At 44.7% G+C, this 19,822-nt stretch overlaps 1 protein-coding gene across 1 annotated transcript; it reads right to left on the bottom strand.

The window, feature by feature from the left end:
• Positions 1-2,034: 2,034 nt before the first annotated feature.
• On the bottom strand, positions 2,035-4,476 carry LOC122690543 (transcription factor SPT20 homolog). Its single transcript, XM_043897473.1, has one exon. The coding sequence runs from the start codon at positions 4,474-4,476 to the stop codon at positions 2,035-2,037; it is 2,442 nt and encodes an 813-aa protein (XP_043753408.1).
• Between the last annotated feature and the right edge of the window lie 15,346 nt (positions 4,477-19,822).

Here is a 19,822-nt window from a genome sequence, read left to right on the forward strand (position 1 = left end):
ATGGACTCAGGATCACTCCGCTGGCCTCTCTGTGTTGTTGGCTTCAAGCTGACCAAATCTTTCCTTAACAGGATCTGTAGCACATTAGTACAGCTGGGTTGATCAAGTAAGACCCGCCTGTTATCTGTCTCTTCACTTATCTCTTTTGGAACTGCCAGACCAAACTTCCTTTATTTGTTAGGGCAAAAGGCATATATGCATACTTAGAAAAAATAATTTTATAGGCAAGTTCTCCTTCAAAGTTATAAGAACAAAATATAAGAAGCATTCAGATACTTGTACACAAATGTTCAGAGCCACACTATTCACAATGGCAAAAGGTGGGAACAACTCAAATGTACATCAACACATAGTGGATAAACAAAATCTGGTGTTCACATACAAGAAAAGGGTATTCAACCCTAAAAAGGAAGGAAGTACTGAGACCTGTGCCAACATGGATGAACCTCGAAAACAGCATGCCAAGTGAAAGACTCCAGACAGCAAAGGTCAGATAGTCTATGATTCCGTTTTTAGGAAAAATGGAGAATGGGGAAGTCCATAGAGACAGAATGTAAATTGGTGGTTTCCTGAGCGAGGGGAGAGGAAGCTGGGAAGAGAGTGCTGAATGGGTGCAGAGATTTCCCTTGGGGGATGAAAATGTTTTGGAAATAGAAGCTGTGAGTACACAACATTGTAAATGGAGTAAATGCCACTGAATTGTACACTTTAAAATAGCTGATTCTTACGTAAACCTATCACAATAAAAAAAAAGGGGGAAAGAAAGGGATGAAGTAAACAGAAAAGTTCAGGGATCTTTTGAGCCCCATTGAAACAAGAAAGAAGAAAAAAAAATAGAGAAGAGGAAGAGGGGCGGCTGACCAACGGGTGATCACTCAGCAAGAGACAGAGAGAAAGGAAGGGAGCAGGGGGACGTCACCTCGAATATAACAAGGTTGAAAACACCTGAAAAACAAACAAATCGACTCATTTCCAAACGTTTAGCTATTTACCTTCTGCAAACAACCCAGGGATGTCAAAAATGTAAATGATTTTATAGAGAGACAACCACATCCCAGAAGTGCCTTTTCATAGCTGCAGCCTGGAGAACATGACCTGGGCTGCAAGCAAGTGCCCCACCCCCTGCTGCACACCTGGAGGGGGCCCAGGGCCTCAACATTAAAGTGACAAGATCAATTTTTGGTACGTTTAGCTTTTTCTCCCCCAAAATGTGTAAAAATTGCATTTCACACACTGTGCAAAAACTTAAACAAATATGGAAGTGCAGTCTCTTCTGAAGGATGTTTCTGATATTTCATAGGCCACTTCAGTGTAGATTACGTACCGTGAAACCCTTTGTGAAAAGCCACGACCTTCCTGTGGCATGCTAACAGGGATGGACCTTGAAGTCAGGATGCTCAGTGAAATGAGCCCCTCACCAAAGATGACAACTGCAGGACCCCACTTCTAGGAAGAATCTACCGCAGCCAGACTCAGAGACCCAGAAAGTAGAGGGCTGGGGTGGGGGCTGGGGGAGAGGGAACCGAGAAGTTGGTGCTCCTTGGGGAGAGAGTTTCACTTGTGCAAGCAGAAAAGAATCCTAGAGATGCATTGTACGACAAGGTGAGTCCACCGAACACCAGTGAGCTGGACACGTAAAATGGTGAAGATGCCACAGTTCATGTGTTAGTAACTCATCTAAAAATGTAAAAAACAGTCATCTTGTTAATACTAATTTTGACTTTCTTGATATTACAGCTTTAGTGCCTGAGAGAAATAACAAGGCTTCAGGAGTTTAAACTCACCCTAGTTTGAGTCTGGATACACTTAAGAACATCACACACAAAAAAATAACTGTCCACAACCGTCACCAAAGCCATGGCTTAGGTGAAATAATCCCAGTTTATTAAAGACCTTCAGGGCTTGTATGTAAAAATTGTGCCTCTGCAGAAGGTCTGCACATCTAAGAATGTAAAATAGTGACAAATTAAAAAATAACCCAAGTGAGGTTGCTGCTCTTGGGGTTTTTTTTAAAGAGAGAAAACCAGGCAGGCCTCAGGGCTTGGGGGCTGCTGGGGGGCCTCCCTCTGGGGTCCCTGCGGTCTGGCTGCCTGGATTGGGGCCCCGAGGGGGCGGCGCGGTGGGGGCTGCGGGGTCTGCATCCACTGGGCACCGCAATACCCTCCAGTAAATCGGCGGGCGCGGGGCCTGTGAGGCCTGGACCCTGTGATGCGAGATGCTCAGCCCCGGGCGGCTCTGGACAGAGCCTGGTGGAGACAACCCAGGCACCCGGGGCTGCAGGGGGTCCTGCTGCCGTTGGAGGTGAAGGAGCACTGCTGGCTGGGCGTGGATGGTGGTGGTGGTGCTGGGCTGGGCAGCGCCCTGTGCCCCTGGAGCCTGTAAACCCGGACACTGTGAACTTCGACCCTGTCGCCCTGGGGTCTGTGCGCTCGGACACTGTGGCCCTGAGGCTTGTGCCCGTGGGGCCTGTGCCCGTGGGGCCTGTGCCCCTGGACGCCGTGTGCCGGACGCCTGGGCCGCTGGCAGTTGAGGCCGTTGCAGGGCCCGCTGGGGAACCAGCTGGTAGACACACGGTTGCGGGGCTCGCTGCTGGCTGCTCCAGACCGGTGAACTGCGGGGGAGCTCCACCAGAGCAAAGGGCTTGAGGTCCGAAGCGTTTTCCAAAAGCACCTGAATGGTTCTGGGAGGAGGGGGAGAAGGACGAGGAAGCAGCGGCGGTGGTGTGGACCTCCAGTTCGGGAGCCGAGATCCTGCGGGCTGCTGGCCCGGCTGGATCCCCACGGGAGCGGGGGCCCTAGGGGAATACCCTCTCCCTGAGGCCTGGCTACAGCAAAAGGGGCCCACTACTTTAATGACCTTCAGGCCAGGGGAGATGGTCGTGACCCGGACGTCCGGGGTTCTTTGTAACGCGCCTGTGGTGGACGGGGCGGCTGCAGGAAGCGAGCTACCTCTGTTCAGCGGCACGGACGATCTCTGGGAAAGGCTGGGTGGCTGAGGAGCAGGGCCAGGAGATGGGCGGGCCTGAGAGCTGCCCGCCTGCTGTGAGGTAAAGCTGTCACCGCAGGAGCTCTTCTCTGGGCTCCAGGGACGTCTCTTGAGTGGGGGTGGAGGTCTGGCTCCCCAGTCTGGCACTGAGGACCGAATGGACGCAATCCTAGGCTGTGCTGACTGCGTCCCTGGAGAAGGCTGCCTGAGACGGGCTGAGCCACTGGAGCTGGGTGCCGTCTGCACTGGACACTGGGTGCTCTTCTGGACCAGTTGCTCAGACTGACTGACCACTCTCCCAGCATCAGTCTGTGGCTTGGGCAGGAAACCCTTGAAGTGGTCATCTGTGGAGGACTGGGGCAGACACGGCTCTCTCTCCCTTGTGGCTTCTTTCTCAGACCCATTTCCAGTGGCAAGTGAATTATCAGCTGGCTGCCTGACGGTCAACCTTGTTGCCTGGGATTGGTAGGCAGCCTTACATCCAATTGCAGGATCACCTAGTACCTCCTGGGTTGGTTGTGACTCCTCATATCTGACAGACTCCTTCCCTTTAGCATATTTCTGCACATCCACTTGAGAAGGGACGGCCAAGTTACAGGGTCTCTGTTTCCACGTATCTACACACTTGCCTGCTTTAAAAGTCTTAAGGCCATGTTGCTTACTTGTTTTACTTTCCCTTATTTTTTTGCACGAAGTCAGGATTCTTAGCTCAGGAGGAGGTGGACAATGGGACAGCTCCTGCTGCCGATTCAGAGCAGGCGCAGAATACCTCTTGAGGCTCCTTTTCATGGGAAGAGTGTTCAGCTTTTGTTTGTTATAGAGCAGTCTGTTTGCAGTGCAGGCTACTGATACAGAAGGGTCTAGACACAGTGGTTCCGCTGTAGCCAAGATCAGTTGGCTCTCAAGCAAAAGTTTGTCCTCCTGGGTCCAGTTCTGGTCATCGCTGGCTATGGCCTCTACATCACAGACTAACGTCTGCATGGTGGGACGTAAGAGAATATGCCTGCTTTGGTAACTCGGAGGTTCCCCGGCACTGGACTGCCTGTAGTCCCGTACCTCTGCTATGACACACCCCTGATGAAAAACATTAACCGCAGACTTATCCAGGAGATCCACCAAAACAGGAGGTAATTCTTCAGCATCCAAGTATTCAAGCAGTTCCCCTTCTTCATAAGGCAGTGGAATGCTCTCTGAATATGATCCATGTTTCCCTTTGAGCATCAGGGAATAGCCCTGCTTTCCTGGGTACAGGTTGATCACCAAACAGGGCAACGACTCTCTCCTAAGGAGCTTCTCTAACAGGTTCACGTTGCTTCTTAATTCCTCCGTAACCTCAGGCTGTTTTTCACATTCTTCAACATAAATGTCATACAGTTTTTCCTGGAGAGACGTCTCTCCGCTCGATGAGTATTTCCTTTTCGGCGGTCTTTGTTGGGCAGTTGCAATGACATACTCTGCATGATCCAAAGCTTGCTCTAGAGCCTGCTGCATGATCATACAAGATGGGGACCCTGTAAGAAGAGAACATGGAAGTAGGCGATGAACTCAGTCTTGCAAATGCGGCCACTCCACGGTGGAGTGAGCAGTGTACCTCAAAATGAGCACCAAAAAACCCTCCCCTCAACAAGCAGAGCACACAATACCTGCGACTTGGAGAAAGCCACCGCTGGTCTAGCCTCTCGATGCTGCAGATGGGCTGGAAGCAGGTCCCACCCCGCCCTCAGGGCATTGCTCCCCAGGTGCCCATCCCGGTATGCACAAGCAGATTCCAGTCTCATCATTCAATTACCTACAGCCCACACTTCCTCCAAAGGCTCTGCCACAATAGACCCTCTTTTCATATAACCTTGAAAGCAAGCATCCCAAACTACAAGTGGCCAACATAAAAATCCATCATTTTTTTGTAGGGCTTTAATACATACCATTTTCACGGTAATCAGTTGCTGGGAAGGTCATGAAAGGTGCTCGTTTCTTTCCTTGGCGATCACATCACCAAGAATTACCCACTGTCTTGGGAGTCTTTTGTTTGTTCCCAAGGGCAGGACTGCTCCTGCTGTCCATCACCAGTTTAACACACCCAGTTCCTACCTCTTGACTCCAGGGACACTTGCTGTATTTGGCGCAAGCATCAGAATTCTTCAATGACTCTTCCCGTGATCTGCCTGATGCTTTTCATAGAGATGTGCACGGTAACACGACATTCTTTTATTTCCCTAGCTATTTCAGAAAGGGCTTTTAGCGTGTGGTAGCTAAGTTATATTGTCTAGCAATTGCAGTTCAGGATTAAACTGTTTTAAAAGGTGGTTTGTGTCTGATAGGGTTGAGAACTATTGTTCCTGGTGCTGGCAGGACAGTTTAAATGATTACTCTAACTGTAGACCATAACTACGGTCCTAGGGATGGTTTAGAAGGATATGACTGAGTCCCAGACACTTTATGGGCCATTGTTTTCTATTAATATTGTTGCCTTGAAATCTGCCAGCCTTTTGAACAAGTTTTTTTTTTTTTTTAACCTTTTGATGTTTAGATTTAGACATAATGATAATAGGATATTCACTCTGAAGAGTCACAACTGAGAAGAATCCAAAATCAATTGGTGAAACTCCTGAATTACAGACTACTATAAAATAAATGTTTTTCTGACCAATAGCAATTATGATAATTACATATTACAGTAGATACAATCTATTGAAATAAGACTAATAACTCCTTGACTAAGAGTTCCTGAAGCATGTCCCTTGTTCAGGACTGGACAGGAATCATTGTCTCCTAGCATGTCAGTTGTCTTGGGGCAAGTGTATAAGTCATCCCTTGGTATCACCAGGTGATTGGTTTCAGGACCCCCTGCCAACCCCCCTGCTTTTAGGGATGAGCCAACGGCCCAGAGCCAGGTCCTCTGACTGTTGTGTGTTCTCTGCCAGGGGGTCTCAGTCTTGGTGCTAGTGACATTTGTTAGGGGGGACTTTCCTGGGCACCACAAGATGCCTGCTAGCATCCCTGGCCTTACCCACTAGATGCCAATAGCTTTCATCCCTTTCGGAAGAACAAAACATGGCTCCAGGTGTTGCCTGATACCATTGGGGGGGTGCATATCTTTTCCTGGGTTTGGAACCCTGAGGTCCCCTGCTCTGTAAACCATGAGCTTGATCCCAGTCAGCCCCTCAGCTGATGTCCCCGGGTACCCCTCTCTCAGTAGAGAGGTGTATCTGTCCCCTCTCCTCTGGGATGAACTAGAGGCTCAATTGTTGTGGTGACTGTCTTTGGGCGGGGTCCCCAGGAGCCATCCCTGACAAGAGGATTCGAGTGCAAGGAGTTTATTTGGAGTTCATCCTGAGAAACTCTAGGCAGGGGAAGGGCAGCTGAGTCAGGACTGGGGAAGAGGGTGATAAAAGGCACAGTCAGGAGCAGAAGGCTGCTGGGGACAGCTGGTGCCTGCTGGGGGCCTTTGGGAGACCGTGCCGAACAAGCATCGGGTGGTCCTGCCTAGAGGCACAGAAGCCGGGATGCATATCATCCACTCCTCTCTCTCATCGGCCGAGGAGAGTCCTGGGGGCCGGATTCCCGATCCCTCTGGGTTGCCACATACGAGTGCTGCCGTGCTACTGTGGCTGGAATGCCCTCAGCGAGCGTCAGGAGTGTCTGCGGTGATGCTCAGTGCTCGTGTCCAGGATGCCAGTACCGCGGGGGCATGGGCAGGGCCCTGGCAGCATGGGCTCCGCCTGTGGCTGCAGAGAAGTGGAAGCATTCGGCCATCATTCTCGATGATGCAGAGAGTGTGCCATGTAATGTATCTGCACACGTGGACACATGAGACTCTTCTGCCTCCAAGCGAAATGGGTGATTTCACATGAGGTTTTGTCAGCTGCCACAGCCCACCAGGCCAACAGTGGGGAGTGCAATCCTCGCCTTACTCCTCAGGGGGACGACCCCCAAGGCAGTCTGGCCACATGTGCACTGGCTGAGGCTCTGGGCCCAGCCGTGCGTGTGTCCCAGTGAGCTCTGGTTGGCCTGCCAGGGCTTCTCATGTCTCAGCCACCCCTGCCCCTGAGCTCCCTAACTGCCCGGTCTTTCCACTGGATGAAGGTTTTGGAAATTTTTCGCAGTGCACACCATCCTTGGAGTCTTCGAAACACATGCACGACCATGAGTATAAGGACTCCAACTGCTATATCCCCTACAGCAACTCCATACAGATGCACATGCTGGGAAAACCCATGGCCAGATTAAGACATGCTGGAGGAGGAAGAGACCTGAATTAACAAGATAAGTTACCTAATTTACAACAGTCAGCTCGTCTGTTCCATACTCAATGAGCCAAGCATGAAATTTTTTTAGGTGTAATATACAGAGAGTAAAATTTACCACTTTCAGTGTACAGTTCTGTGAGTTTTGAAAATTGTTTTCAGTCATGTAGCCACCACATCATGATATAAAACTGTTCCTTTCTTTCCAAAAAATTCCCTCATGCATATTTGGAGTCAACTCTGGCCTTGCCCAGAGTCCCTAGCAATCATTGATGTTTCTATGCCTATGGACCACCTTTTCCAGAATGTCATATAGATTCATAAGTCATATAGCTTTGGGGGCTGGCTTCCTTAACATACCTACATTTAAAATTCATCCATGCTGTTTCATGTGTTATGAGTTTGTTCTTTATTATTTGCTGCATAATATTCCATTGTGTGGATATACTGGGGTTTGCTTACCCAGTTAACAGATTTTGGTTGTTTTCCATTTGGGGTGATTATTATCAAAGTTGGTATAAATATTTGCAAATAAGATTTCCTGTGAATATAAGTATTCATTTCACTTGAGTAAATATCAAGGCATAGCAATGTTGGGTAACACGGTAAGTCTGTGTAACTGGACAAGAAACTGTCAAACTGTTAGTGGCTGTACCATTTTGTATTCCCAACAGCAATGTTTATTTTTTTTATTTTTTATTTTTTTAGTTCTACCACTTTATTGCTACCAACTCATCTCCCTCCACCCTTGTGCACACACGCTCAGTCATGTAACCCCATGAACTGCAGCCCGCCAGGTTCCTCTGTCCATGGACTTTTCCAGGCAACAACACTGGAGTGGGTTGCCATTTCCTTCTCCCCAACAGCAATGTTTAGAGTCTCCGTTGCTTCTCATCTTTGTCAGCACTTGGTATTAACAGGTCTGTTTTGTTTTAAACCATTCTAATAGGTGTCTAGTGTATTTCACTGGGGTTTTATTTTCCATGTCCCTAATGACTAGTGATATTGAGTACCTTTTATGAGCTTAGTTTCCACTTATATGTTCATTGATAGGTCTCTTCAAACATTTTGCCTATTTTTTACTGGGTTCAAGTTTGAGAGTCTTTATATGATCTGGATACTAGTCATGTAGGAGACATGTGTTTGTGAACACTTTCTCCCTGTCTGTAGCTTACCTTTCATTCTTTGTTGCTGTTCATTCTCTCAGTCATATCTGACTCTTTGTGACCCTGTGGACTGCAGCATGCCAGGCTTCCCTGTCCATCATAAACTCCTGGAGTTTGTATAAATTCATGTCCATTGAGTCGGTGATGCCATGCAACCATCTCATCCTCTGTTGTCCCCTTCTCCTTCTGCCTTCAATCCTTCCCAGCATCAGGGTCTTTTCATTCTCCTAACAGTGCCTTTTGAAGAGCAAAATTTCTTAATTTTTATGAAGTCCAATTGATCACTTTTTTTCTCCTCTAGGTTGTGCTTTTGGTATCAGGTCTATGTAATCTTTGCCTAGCCCAAGTTCACAAAGCTATTCTCCTATGTTTTCTTTTAGAAGTTTTATAGTAGTGAGCTTTTATATTGTGGTTCATTGTCTATTTTGAGTTCATTTTTTTATAAGTTGTCAGGTATAAGTCAAGGTTCATTTTTTGCCTATGGGTGTCCAAGTGTTCCAGTATCATTTGTTGAAAAGATTATCCTTTCTCCATTGAACTGCCTTCCCACCTTTGCAAAAATTCAATTGACCATATATGTGAAGCCCTATTTCCGAACTCTCATTTCTGGTCCACTGATCTGTCTATCCTTGTGCCATATTACTGTGTCTTAATTACTGTAGCTTTATAATAAATTTTGAAACCAGGTAGTGATAAATCTCCAATTTTGTTCTTCTTTTGTAGATTAATTTTGGCTATCTTAGTCCTTTTGTCTTTTCCACATTTTAGAATCACCTGTCAATTTCTACAGCTGGTCGAGTCTAAACCATAGTTCGAATAATTACCTGTGTGCCTTTAAGCAAGTTATTTGATTCTTTTGTGCCCATTTCTTCATTTATAAATTGAGTTGAGATGATAATGATGCCGCTGACGCCTACTTGGTTTAGTTATTTTTTTTTTTAATTTTATTTTTAAAAAATTTTGGTCGCACTGTAAGGTATGGGGGGCTCGCACTGTAAGTTATCCCCAACCAGGGATTGAACCCCCATCGCCTATAGTGGAAACAGAGAGTCTTAACTGCTGGGCTGCTAGGGAAGTCCCTCATCTAGTTGTTTTGAAGTTTAAGGACATAGTGAGAACTCATTAAAGGTTAGCCATTTTTTTCCTCACCATCACCCTTCCAACTGCCTTTTCCTCTTGTTTCTTTAAGACAGCGGGGCACCATGGTGAGAACAATGGACTGGAACTGGGTGAGACTGATGGCAGGAAAAACAGGTCAGGAAGTGATTGCAATATCCCAGTGGTAAGTGATGAGGTCAATGTTAGTGAAGCTGTAAAGGAAGATTGAGGAGATAAGTAATTGGTTAGAGGAAGTGAAAACAAGGAGAGCTGAATTTGACTCAGAATTGCTAGCTTTAAGAGACTGTGTGGCTTGTGGTGACTTACATGGTGTCACATATAATTCACAATCTTTTTTGGGGGGGCGGGTCAAGATTGTAGAAAGTTGGGGAATGATGGCATTCTTTAGACTGCTCTTTTGCTCACTACTGCTTACCTAGGGCACAGCACCAGGCCTTGCTAGGTACTCACAGTAGACAGAATAATGCCCCTGCCCCCAGGTGTCCACATCCTACTCTTTGGAACCAGAGATTCTCTTACCTTTCAGTGCAAAAGAGACTTTGCAGATATGATTAAGCTATAGAGCTTGAGATGAGGACAGTATCCTTGACCTTCTGGGTGGGCCCAATATAATCACAAGGATCCTTATAAGGGAAGGAGGGAGGGAGGAAAGTCAGAGAGAGAGCGAGAGACTGAAAGATGCTTTGCTGCTGGCCTTGAAGATGGAACAAAGAGCTAGAAGCCAAGGAATGCAGATGGCCTGTGGGAGCTGGAAAAGTCCAGGAAACAAATCCTCCCTGGAGTCTCCAAAAAGGAATGCAGCCTTGTCAACACCTTCATTTTTTCTTAGTGAGATCGATTTCAGGCTTCTGCATTCCAGAAATATAAGATTATACATTTGTGTTGTTTTAAGCCACTGCATTTGTGGTAATTTATTATAGCAGCACTAGAAAATGAATGTATGTTTTATATACAGTGTTTAGAATTAGTGAAGATCTGTATTCTGCTGCCTGTAGTTTACTGAATCAAGGTTTGCACAACCTCATACTTCTCTAACAAAAGCATGCTACTTGGTTGTCTAATATCTGATTAAAACTGAGGGGAAAGAAGAGATGTATGAAAAAGACACAGGCAGCCTTGCCCAGAATATCTACTGTCATCCTTCTTTAATTTTACAAAATGCTTTCTTTCCAAGATCCCAAACGTCAGAAACAAGTAAGTAAAAGGTTTAGGGGTCTTTGAGGAACGCAGAACAAACCCAACCAGAACAAAATAGTGGTAGGAACTCAGGCTCTGAAATCAGGAAAAACCAAAACTGAGAGGCCTATTTTGCTAATGGGGTTGTTTCCAAGTGTGCTCCTCCCAGGCCACTGCTGATTGCATTGTGGAAGAAGAGGCCACTGGCTCCCCATTTTCCCCTCAGAGGACTGCGGGGGAATGTTCCGTTTCTGTAGGCCTCTTGGCCTGGTCACTTTCCCAGCACATGCACTGCCAACTCCTTTCTGATATCAGTTCACAGTTTACACTTGACAAATCCAGCTCCCTGCCCTGGTGTAACCAGAGACAGGGATCACCCCCATGACGTAAACTGAGATTATGTAAACTGAGTTTTTAATGTCAACAGAGGTCACCTGCTCTTCAGCTCTGTTTAGCTTTCTAGAATTACAATGGCTAACAGTTATTGAGTGCTCACGGTGTACAGTATCTGCACTCCTTAATCTCTCAAAGCCCACTACAGTCTCAGTTTTACAGATGAGGAAAAAGACCCAAAAGGTTTGAAACCTCGTCAAAGCTCACATGATTGGAGCAAATTCAGGAATATATATGGTTTTTCTTAGCAGACAAACTTTCTCTTTCCCTTGAAATTAAAATGTACTGCCTAGAAGCCTTTGGGCTTAGATATTCTAGCAAGGCCTTTAGGAATCACAGCTTCTTTTTTTTTTTTCTTCCCTATTTCTAATTTTTCCCAAGGTGAGGCATTTACTCAGGCTGAGGCTTACAGTCCATTAGAAGCTCGATTAGCAGAGCCTCGAAACACTGGAAAGGGGAAAAAATCACAAGAAAATGGGCAAATCTGAAATGTATTCATTCCCAAGAGACATGATGAAAACAACATTCAGGATCAGGATCCAGAAGCAAAGCAAGATCGGCATCATCGCCCCAAGACTCGGTTCCATCCACAATCTCATACCTGCTGAGGTCGGAAGGGGACTCCTGCTACCACTTGGAAGCATTTCCAAGGACAAGGGCTAAAACCAAAAATCTTTTCCATGGGAACCTACTATGTAGCACTGGAAACTCTATTCAATACTTTGTGATGACCTATATGGGAAGAGAATCTAAAAAAAGAGTGGATCTAAGTGTATGTATAACTGACTCACCGCTGCACAGCAGAGACTAACACAACACTGCAAATCAACTATACTTCAACAATAAGAACAAAAGGCTTGTTTCAAAAACAATGAAAAGAAACAAAAACCTTCTTCATTATCCACAGCATTCTAATCCCTAAGCCAGTCCATAGACTGCATGTTTTATAAGAATTACCAAATGGAACTCAAAAAATGGAAAGCATGCTTTGTGCTCAAAAATATAAAAATACATTTGTGTATATATTTTATAATTGTATAAATGCTGAAATTTCATATGTAAATATTATTTAAATGGCATGTAAATATAAGGTGTATAAATAGATGTGGTAAATATAGAAATATAAGGGAAAACAGTAAGCTTTGGTATATATAATTTTAATATTTATATAATTCATGTATATAGTAAAATTCTGTGTATATTCAAGGTCATCATATTACCTTACCCAAAGAAGGTCCTATAGACAAAGTATCTCCGATTTAGTCATCCTACATTTTTGAAAAAGAGTGAAAACTTAATATATTTTTAAAAGAAAACTGTGTCATCAGACCCATTTTAATAAGGCTGACTAATGTTACTAAATATATAACACTGTCTAATACTAAATTACAGTTGAAATGCATTACTAAGAAAAGATGATAGCCCCAACTATAATTTTAGTTTTGTCACATATAAAAACGAGATATGACTCCTGGCCTACATTCTTCTGGAAATATCGTTCATTATCTGTTCATCTGTCTCGGAAAGTCAATGCCTTGTGCCATTGCCATTTTGATGATAATCTAGTCTTTACAAGGCCAAGGTATCCTCTCTTGTAAGAACCTCTCACATCCCATGTGACACATTCTATGTGTAACCCAAGCCGTAGCTTCTCCCTACTGTCTTCAAATGTGATGTTTTTTCTATTATATTTGGAGAAAAGCAGGTTCATCGTCTGTCTGCTCGAGTCACACACTTGGCACCTCCTTCTCTGCTTTGTGAGCTCCTGCTCTGCGCCACCCCGGGCAGCCTTTCTCCCCCATGTGACGACGCTGTCATGGAGAGGGAAGGTGGGCCACACTCCCTGTGGTGGCCTGCCCTTCATTCCCCCAGCAGGGGATTAAGACCTTACTGACCGCGTGGGGATAAACATCGGTTTTACAGGGTAGAAAAAGCTTAACTAAATGCTAAATATGAATTCTCTCATGCTGTTGTTGTTCAATTGCTCTGTTGTGTCCGACTCTTTGCCAATTCTCTCATAGTCCAAAGGAAAAGAACAAAGGACATTAAACACTTCATTGAGGAGGGTGGGGTACTTTTGATGGTATATCCCAGTTTTCAGACTTGCTCCCAGGCCCACTCTTCTCTGTCCCTTTGAGGGAGAGAGACAGCAGGAGACCCCTTCATCACCTGTGTTCAGTGCAGTTTTCATCCCACCATAGGAAAAGTCCACGGCCTGTCTCAGGGGTCAGCACAGTGCTGGGTTTATCAGCACTTCTGCAGTCGGCAGTTGGGGGCCCCATCCGGGCCCTCTGGGACCCCATTTACAGTATCTATGTGCTCCTCTCCTGGCTTCTGTGTGCTTTGGCTTCTGATGGTCTACATTTGAGACTCTTTTTAGAAGACTGCCCTTATGCTATTGAAACTGCTTTAAAGAGCCAGAGCCAGGGCTAGGCGGGCATAGGAGTGTGAAAGCCCAGTTCCCTGGCCTGAAGTTGGGACAAACTCAGAGGGGTGACCATCTCCAGAGGCCCCCCTGCCCTTCACAGGGTCAGGCTGAGGCTGGGTCTTCACCTGAGATCACGTCCTCAGGGTTTCTCCCCTTCCCAGTCTCCAGTTTCTCTCACCCTTTAGAGGTCTCCCTGGAAGCACTTATTAAAAAAAAAAAAAAAAAAAAAGACTCTCATATGAATCCTCATCTCAGGGTCTTCTTCTGGGGGACCAACCTCAAGCAGCACCTTTCTAGCCATTTTTAAGTGTAGTCAGCAGCTCTCTAATTCTCAGGCAGGACATTCCCAAAGTCCAGCAGAACAGCCCAGGATCTCTGGTGTGATAAGTCAGTTCGTCTGAGCTCCCTCCCCGGCAGGGCGGGATGAAACTGCGCCCCTTCTCTGCTCCAGTCCCCAGTGGGTAAATGCTGGGCAAAATAAACCTCTTTCCCAAGGACAAAAAAAAAAAAAAAAACATTCTCAGCAGTAGATTTAAATCTGATTAAAGAGGACAAACTTTCCCCAAAGCAATACAACTTGCAAAGAGGTGCTCTACACCAAATTAGATTCTATAATTGGCCAAGCTGACTCTTTTCCCCTCTTCTACCTCCTGCCCGGATACCATATGCAGGAAGTCAGTCCATCACATGCTCTTGTGAAAGAATAAGCTGTCTACCCTGAGGGCCATTTTTAGTAATACAAACACTCCACAGGGGCTTGACACAAAATGTCTCTTTTCTCTGGTCCAGTGATTCTCAAACTGTGGTGCCAGGACCACGAGCAGCAGCAGCGAACTGGTTAGAAGCACAAATCCTCCGACCCTACCTCACACCTACTGAATCAGAAGCTTGGGTTGGAGGCCCAGTGACAGGCATCTCAACAAACCCTCCAGGAATTCTGATGCATGCTCAAATCCGAGACCCACTGCTTTGGTCAAGTCAGGCATCTTCTGTCTTTAGTTTCTGTAAACATTCTTTTTCAAATTCTCAGGAGAGAAAGTAGGATTGGCTATTACCAGGGAGTATCAATCCTTGATGCAATCATCTACAGCAAGGAGAAATGATGAGTAGAACCAGGGGAACTCTGTGAACAAAGAGGCCTCCATGAACTCCTGCATCCACCATTATTCACTGGTCCAGGAGTCATGGAAGACGTCGTCTATGATGACAATACAATGAACTCGGTCAACCCAAATATAGTGGTCTTCATGACAGGGATTTTGAAAAATGGAAACGAAGTGTTTCTCTGCTTTAGACTGTTTGGAAGAGCCTAATATCGACATGAGTGCTCCTCCAGTGTGTTCTTATAACATGACCGCACTTACCCCATTAGTGTACATACTATCGTAACTGCTTACTTATGTTGTCCCTATACTGGAAGCATCTCAAAGATGGGGACTATTTCTTGTCCACCTCCGCATCTCTAAAGACTGTACCACAGTTAAGTAATCAATAAACATTTCTTACGTGTTGAATAAGTAAAAAGAAACCAGGCATCAATATAATATAATAAATTCCTAACTAGAGGAAAGCCCTGGGATTAGGATCGACAGTTAGTTTCTTCCATTTACATAAGCAACTAAGGCAACTCTAAATGAAATACAAGGCCCCAAAGTACTTTGTGATAAGTGGTAGGGGAAGGTGACAACAGTGGAAACATTTTAGAAAGGAAAGGCATTTTTTTGTTTTGGTGCTTGAAGAGTGTAAACTCTCCACCCCCCTCCAGTTGCACTGAGATATAATTAACATACAACACTGCATATGGTTAAGGTACACAGCATAGTGATTTGACTCACATATACTATGAAATTGTTGCCAGAGGTGCTTCAGTTCTTTGCTCAAAGCCCACCAACCCAGCCTTTAGGAGAAGTTAATATAACCTTTAAATTAAAGGGTTCAGAGATAAGAAAGGAAACTACAAAAATAGAAAAAAAAAACAGAACCAGCTAGGACCAAGATGGTAATAAATCTGACTTCCAACAGACCTTGTCTCATTATTTGCTGATTCTACTACAGTAGATATTAAATAACACACCTACTGGTGCTCATGACCAGACATTCAGTTCAGTTCAGTTGCTCAGTCGTGTCTGACTCTTTGTGACCCCATGGACTGCAGCACGCCAGGCCTCCCTGTCCATCACCCACTCTTGGGCTTTACTCAAACTCATGTCCATTGAGTCGGTGGTGCCATCCAACCCTCTGTCATCCTCTTCTCCTCCCGCCTTCAATTTTTCCCAGCATCAGGGTCTTTTCAAATGAGTCAGTTCTTCGCATCAGGTGGCCAAAGTATTGGAGTTTCAGCTTCAGCATCAGTCCTTCCAATGAATATTCAGGACTGATTTCTTTTAGGATGGACTGGTTGGATCTCTTTGCAGTCCAAGGGACTCTCAAGAGTCTTCTCCAATACCACAGTTCAAAAGCATCAATTCTTCGGCGCTCAGCTTTCTTTATAGTCCAACTCTCACATCCATACATGGCTACTGGAAATACCATAGTTTTGACTAGACGGACCTTTGTCGGCAAAGTAATACCTCTGTATTTTAATATGCTGTCTAGGTTGGTCATAACTTTTCTTCCAAGGAGCAAGCGTCTTTTAATTTCATGAATGCAATCACCATCTGCAGTGATTTTGGAGCCCCAAAAATAAAGTCTGTCACTGTTTCCCCATCCCCATCTATTTACCATGAAGTGATGGGACGAGATGCCATGATCTTAGTTTTCTGAATGTTGAGCTATAAGCCAACTTTTTCACTCTCCTCTTTCACTTTCATCAAGAGGCTCTTTAGTTCTTCACTTTCTGCCATAAGGGTGGTGTCATCTGCATATCTGAGGTTATTGATATTTCTCCCGGCAATCTTGATTTCAGCATGTGCTTCTTCCAGCCCGGCATTTCATATGATGTACTCTGCATATAAGTTAAATAATCAGGGTGACAATATACAGCCTTGACAAACTCCTTTCCTGATTTGGAACCAGTCTATTGTTCCATGTCCAGTTCTAACTGTTGCTTCCTGACCTGCATACAGATTTCTCAAGAGGCAGGTCAGGTGGTCTGGTATTCCTATCTCTTTTGGAATTTTCCACAGTTTGTGGTGATCCACACAGTCAAAAGCTTTGACATAGTCAATAAAGCAGAAGTAGATATTTTTCTGGAACTCTTGCTTTTTCGATGATCCAACAGATGTTGGCAATTTGATCTCTGGTTCCTCTGCCTTTTCTAAAACCAGCTTGAACATCTGGAAGTTTATTTTTCACATACTGTTGAAACCTGGCTTGGAGAATTTTGAGCATTACTTTACTAGCATGTGAGATGAGTGCAATTGTGTGGTAGCTTGAGTATTCTTTGGCATTGCCTTTCTTTGGGATTGGAATGAAAACTGACCTTTTCCAGTCCTGTGGCCACTGAGTTTTTCAAATTTGCTGGCATATTGAGTGCAGCACTTTCACAACATCATCTTTCAGGATTTGAAATAGCTCACCTGGAATTCCATCACCTCCACTAGCTTTGTTCATAGTGATGCTTCCTAAGGCCCACGTGACTTTGCATTCCAGGATGTCTGGCTCTAGGTGAGTGATCACACCATCATGATTATCTGGGTTGTGAAGATCTTTTTTGTATAGTTCTTCTGTGTATTCTTGCCACCTGTTAATATCTTCTGCTTCTGTTAGGTCCATACCATCTCTGTCCTTTATTGAGCCCATCTTTTCATGAAATGTTCCCTTGGTATCTCTAATTTTCTTGAAGAGATCTCTAGTCTTTCCCATTCTAATGTTTCCCTCTATTTCTTTGCACTGATCACTGAGGAAGGCTCTCTTATCTCTCCTTGCTATTCTTTGGAACTCTGCATTCAAATGGGTATATCTTTCCTTTTATCCTTTGCTTTTCACTTCCCTTCTTTTCACAGCTATTTGTAAGGACTCCTAAGACAGCCATTTTGCTTTTTTGCATTTCTTTTTCTTGGGGATGGTCTTGATCCCTATCTCCTGTACAATGTCATGAATCTCCATTCATAGTTCTTGAGGCACTCTTGTCTATCAGATCTAATTCCTTGAATCTATTTCTCCCTTACACTGTATAATCATAAGGGATTTGATTTAGGTCATATCTGAATTGCCTAGTGGTTTTCCCTACTTTCTTGAATTTAAGTCTGAATTTGGCAATAAGGAGTTCATGATCTGAGCCACAGTCAGCTCCTGGTCTTGTTTTTGCTGACTGTATAGAGCTTCTCCATCTTTGGCTGCAAAGAATATAATCAACCTGATTTCGGTATTGACCATCTGGTGATGATGTGTAGAGTCTGCTCTTGTGTTGTTGGAAGAGGGTGTTTGCTATGACCAGTGCATTCTCTTGGCAAAACTCTATTCGCCTTTGCCCTGCTTCATTCTGTACTCCAAGGCCAAATTCGCCTGTTACTCCAGGTATCTCTTGACTTCCTACTTTTGCATTCCAGCCCCCTATAATGAAAAGGACATCTTTTTTGGGTATTAGTTCTAGAAGGTCTTGTAGGTCTTCATAGAACCGTTCAACTTCAGCTTCTTCAGCATTACTGGTCGGGGCATAGACTTGGATTACTGTGATATTGAATGGTTTGCCTTGGAAACGAACAGAGATCATTCTGTCATTTTTGAGATTGCATCCAAGTACTGCATTTCGGACTCTTTTGTTGACTATGATGGCTACTCCATTTCTTCTAAGGGATTCTTGCCCACAATATCAAACTTGGGCTAAGCTGATCTCAGCTTGGTTATGTTATTATTCGACTGCTCTAACCTGAACGAAAAAAGAACCCTCCTCTGCTGAGGCAGATGCCCTTGACCAGGATCAGGCCCCAGCAGGGCCCGTATGACTTAATTAGGTAACAAAACGATTATGACAGTAATTTTAGCTAACATCCCTCATCTCATACATGTACAAAAGAAAAAGGGAAAAAATGTTTTTTTTACCTTATGAGTGGTCATGTATGGATGTGAGAGTTGGACTATAAAGAAAGCTGAGCGCCGAAGAATTGATGCTTTTGAGCTGTGGTATTGGAGAAGACTCTTGAGAGTCCCTTGGACTGCAAGGAGATCCAACCAGTCCATCCTAAAGGAAATCAGTCCTGGGTGTCCATTGGAAGGACTGATGTTGAAGCTGAAACTTCAATACTTTGGCCACCTGATGCGAAGAGCTGACTCATTTGAAAAGACCCTGATGCTGGGAAAGATTGAAGGCAGGAGGAGAAGGGGACGACAGAGGATGAGACGGTTGGATGGCATCACCGACTCATTGGACATGGGTTGGGTGAACTCCAGGAGTTGGTGATGGACAGGGAGGCCTGAAGTACTGAGGTTCATGGGGTTGCAAAGAGTCGGACATGACTGAGCAACTGAACTGAACTGAGAACTCTTAAGATTTACTCCCTTAACACCTTTTAAAGACACCACACAGCAATGTTAACTGTAGTCATTATCTTGTACATTACATCTCTAGTACTTATTTACCTTATAACTGGAAGTGTGGACCTTTTGACCACCTTCATCCACTCCCCTCTCCCCAACCCCCACCTCTGTTAACCACATATTTAATCTCTTTCTCCATGACTTTGGGGGTGTTTATTTGTTTTAGATTCCACATAGAAGTGAAACCGCACAGTATTTGTCTTCCTCTGACTTATTTCACCTAGCATAATGCCTTCAGGGTCCACCCGTGTTGTTGCAAATAGCAGGGTTTCATACTTGTTTATGGCTGGGTAATAGCCCATTGTGTGTATATGCACACACACACACACACACACACACACACACACATACCACAACTTCTTTATCTATTCATCCGTTCAGGAACTAGAAAGGTCTTTAATCTGAATCTCAAATTGCTTTTGCGTCATAAAGGAGAGGTCTGTGGTTGCTTCTCAGGCCCCAGAAAATAACATTTTATCCCTTAAAATCTACTGTTTTTCTGAAAAGAATTTATGCCATTTCCTGGGCCCTCAAAGCCTTTGTGAAGCTCCAAACATTTGGAAGACAGGTCAAGGTTTGGGGGGAGGGAGGTGAAATCTGAACACTGAGTATAAAAGGGCTAGAGGGGAGTAGAACAAACAAAAGTGGGTTTGGGTGGGGTGCTCAAGATCTTTACCAAGCAAATGCACTGAGGATGGGGGGACGGGAAATGTTATCTGGTGTTTTAGAAAGGGAGTTTTAAGTTAAGGATCATTTCTTTTAAGAGGCATAAATGTAAAACTATAATTTAAATCACCTTCCAGGAGTGAATGCTTACAACCGATTCATAAGCA

This window comes from Cervus elaphus, chromosome X (assembly GCF_910594005.1).
Source record: "Cervus elaphus chromosome X, mCerEla1.1, whole genome shotgun sequence".
Taxonomy (NCBI): Eukaryota; Metazoa; Chordata; class Mammalia; order Artiodactyla; family Cervidae; genus Cervus; species Cervus elaphus.

Bases quoted from the DNA above. Each gene is read 5' to 3' on its own strand.
- LOC122690543 (XM_043897473.1), bottom strand. From the start codon at position 4,476: ATGCAGCAGGCTCTAGAGCAAGCTTTGGATCATGCAGAGTATGTCATT.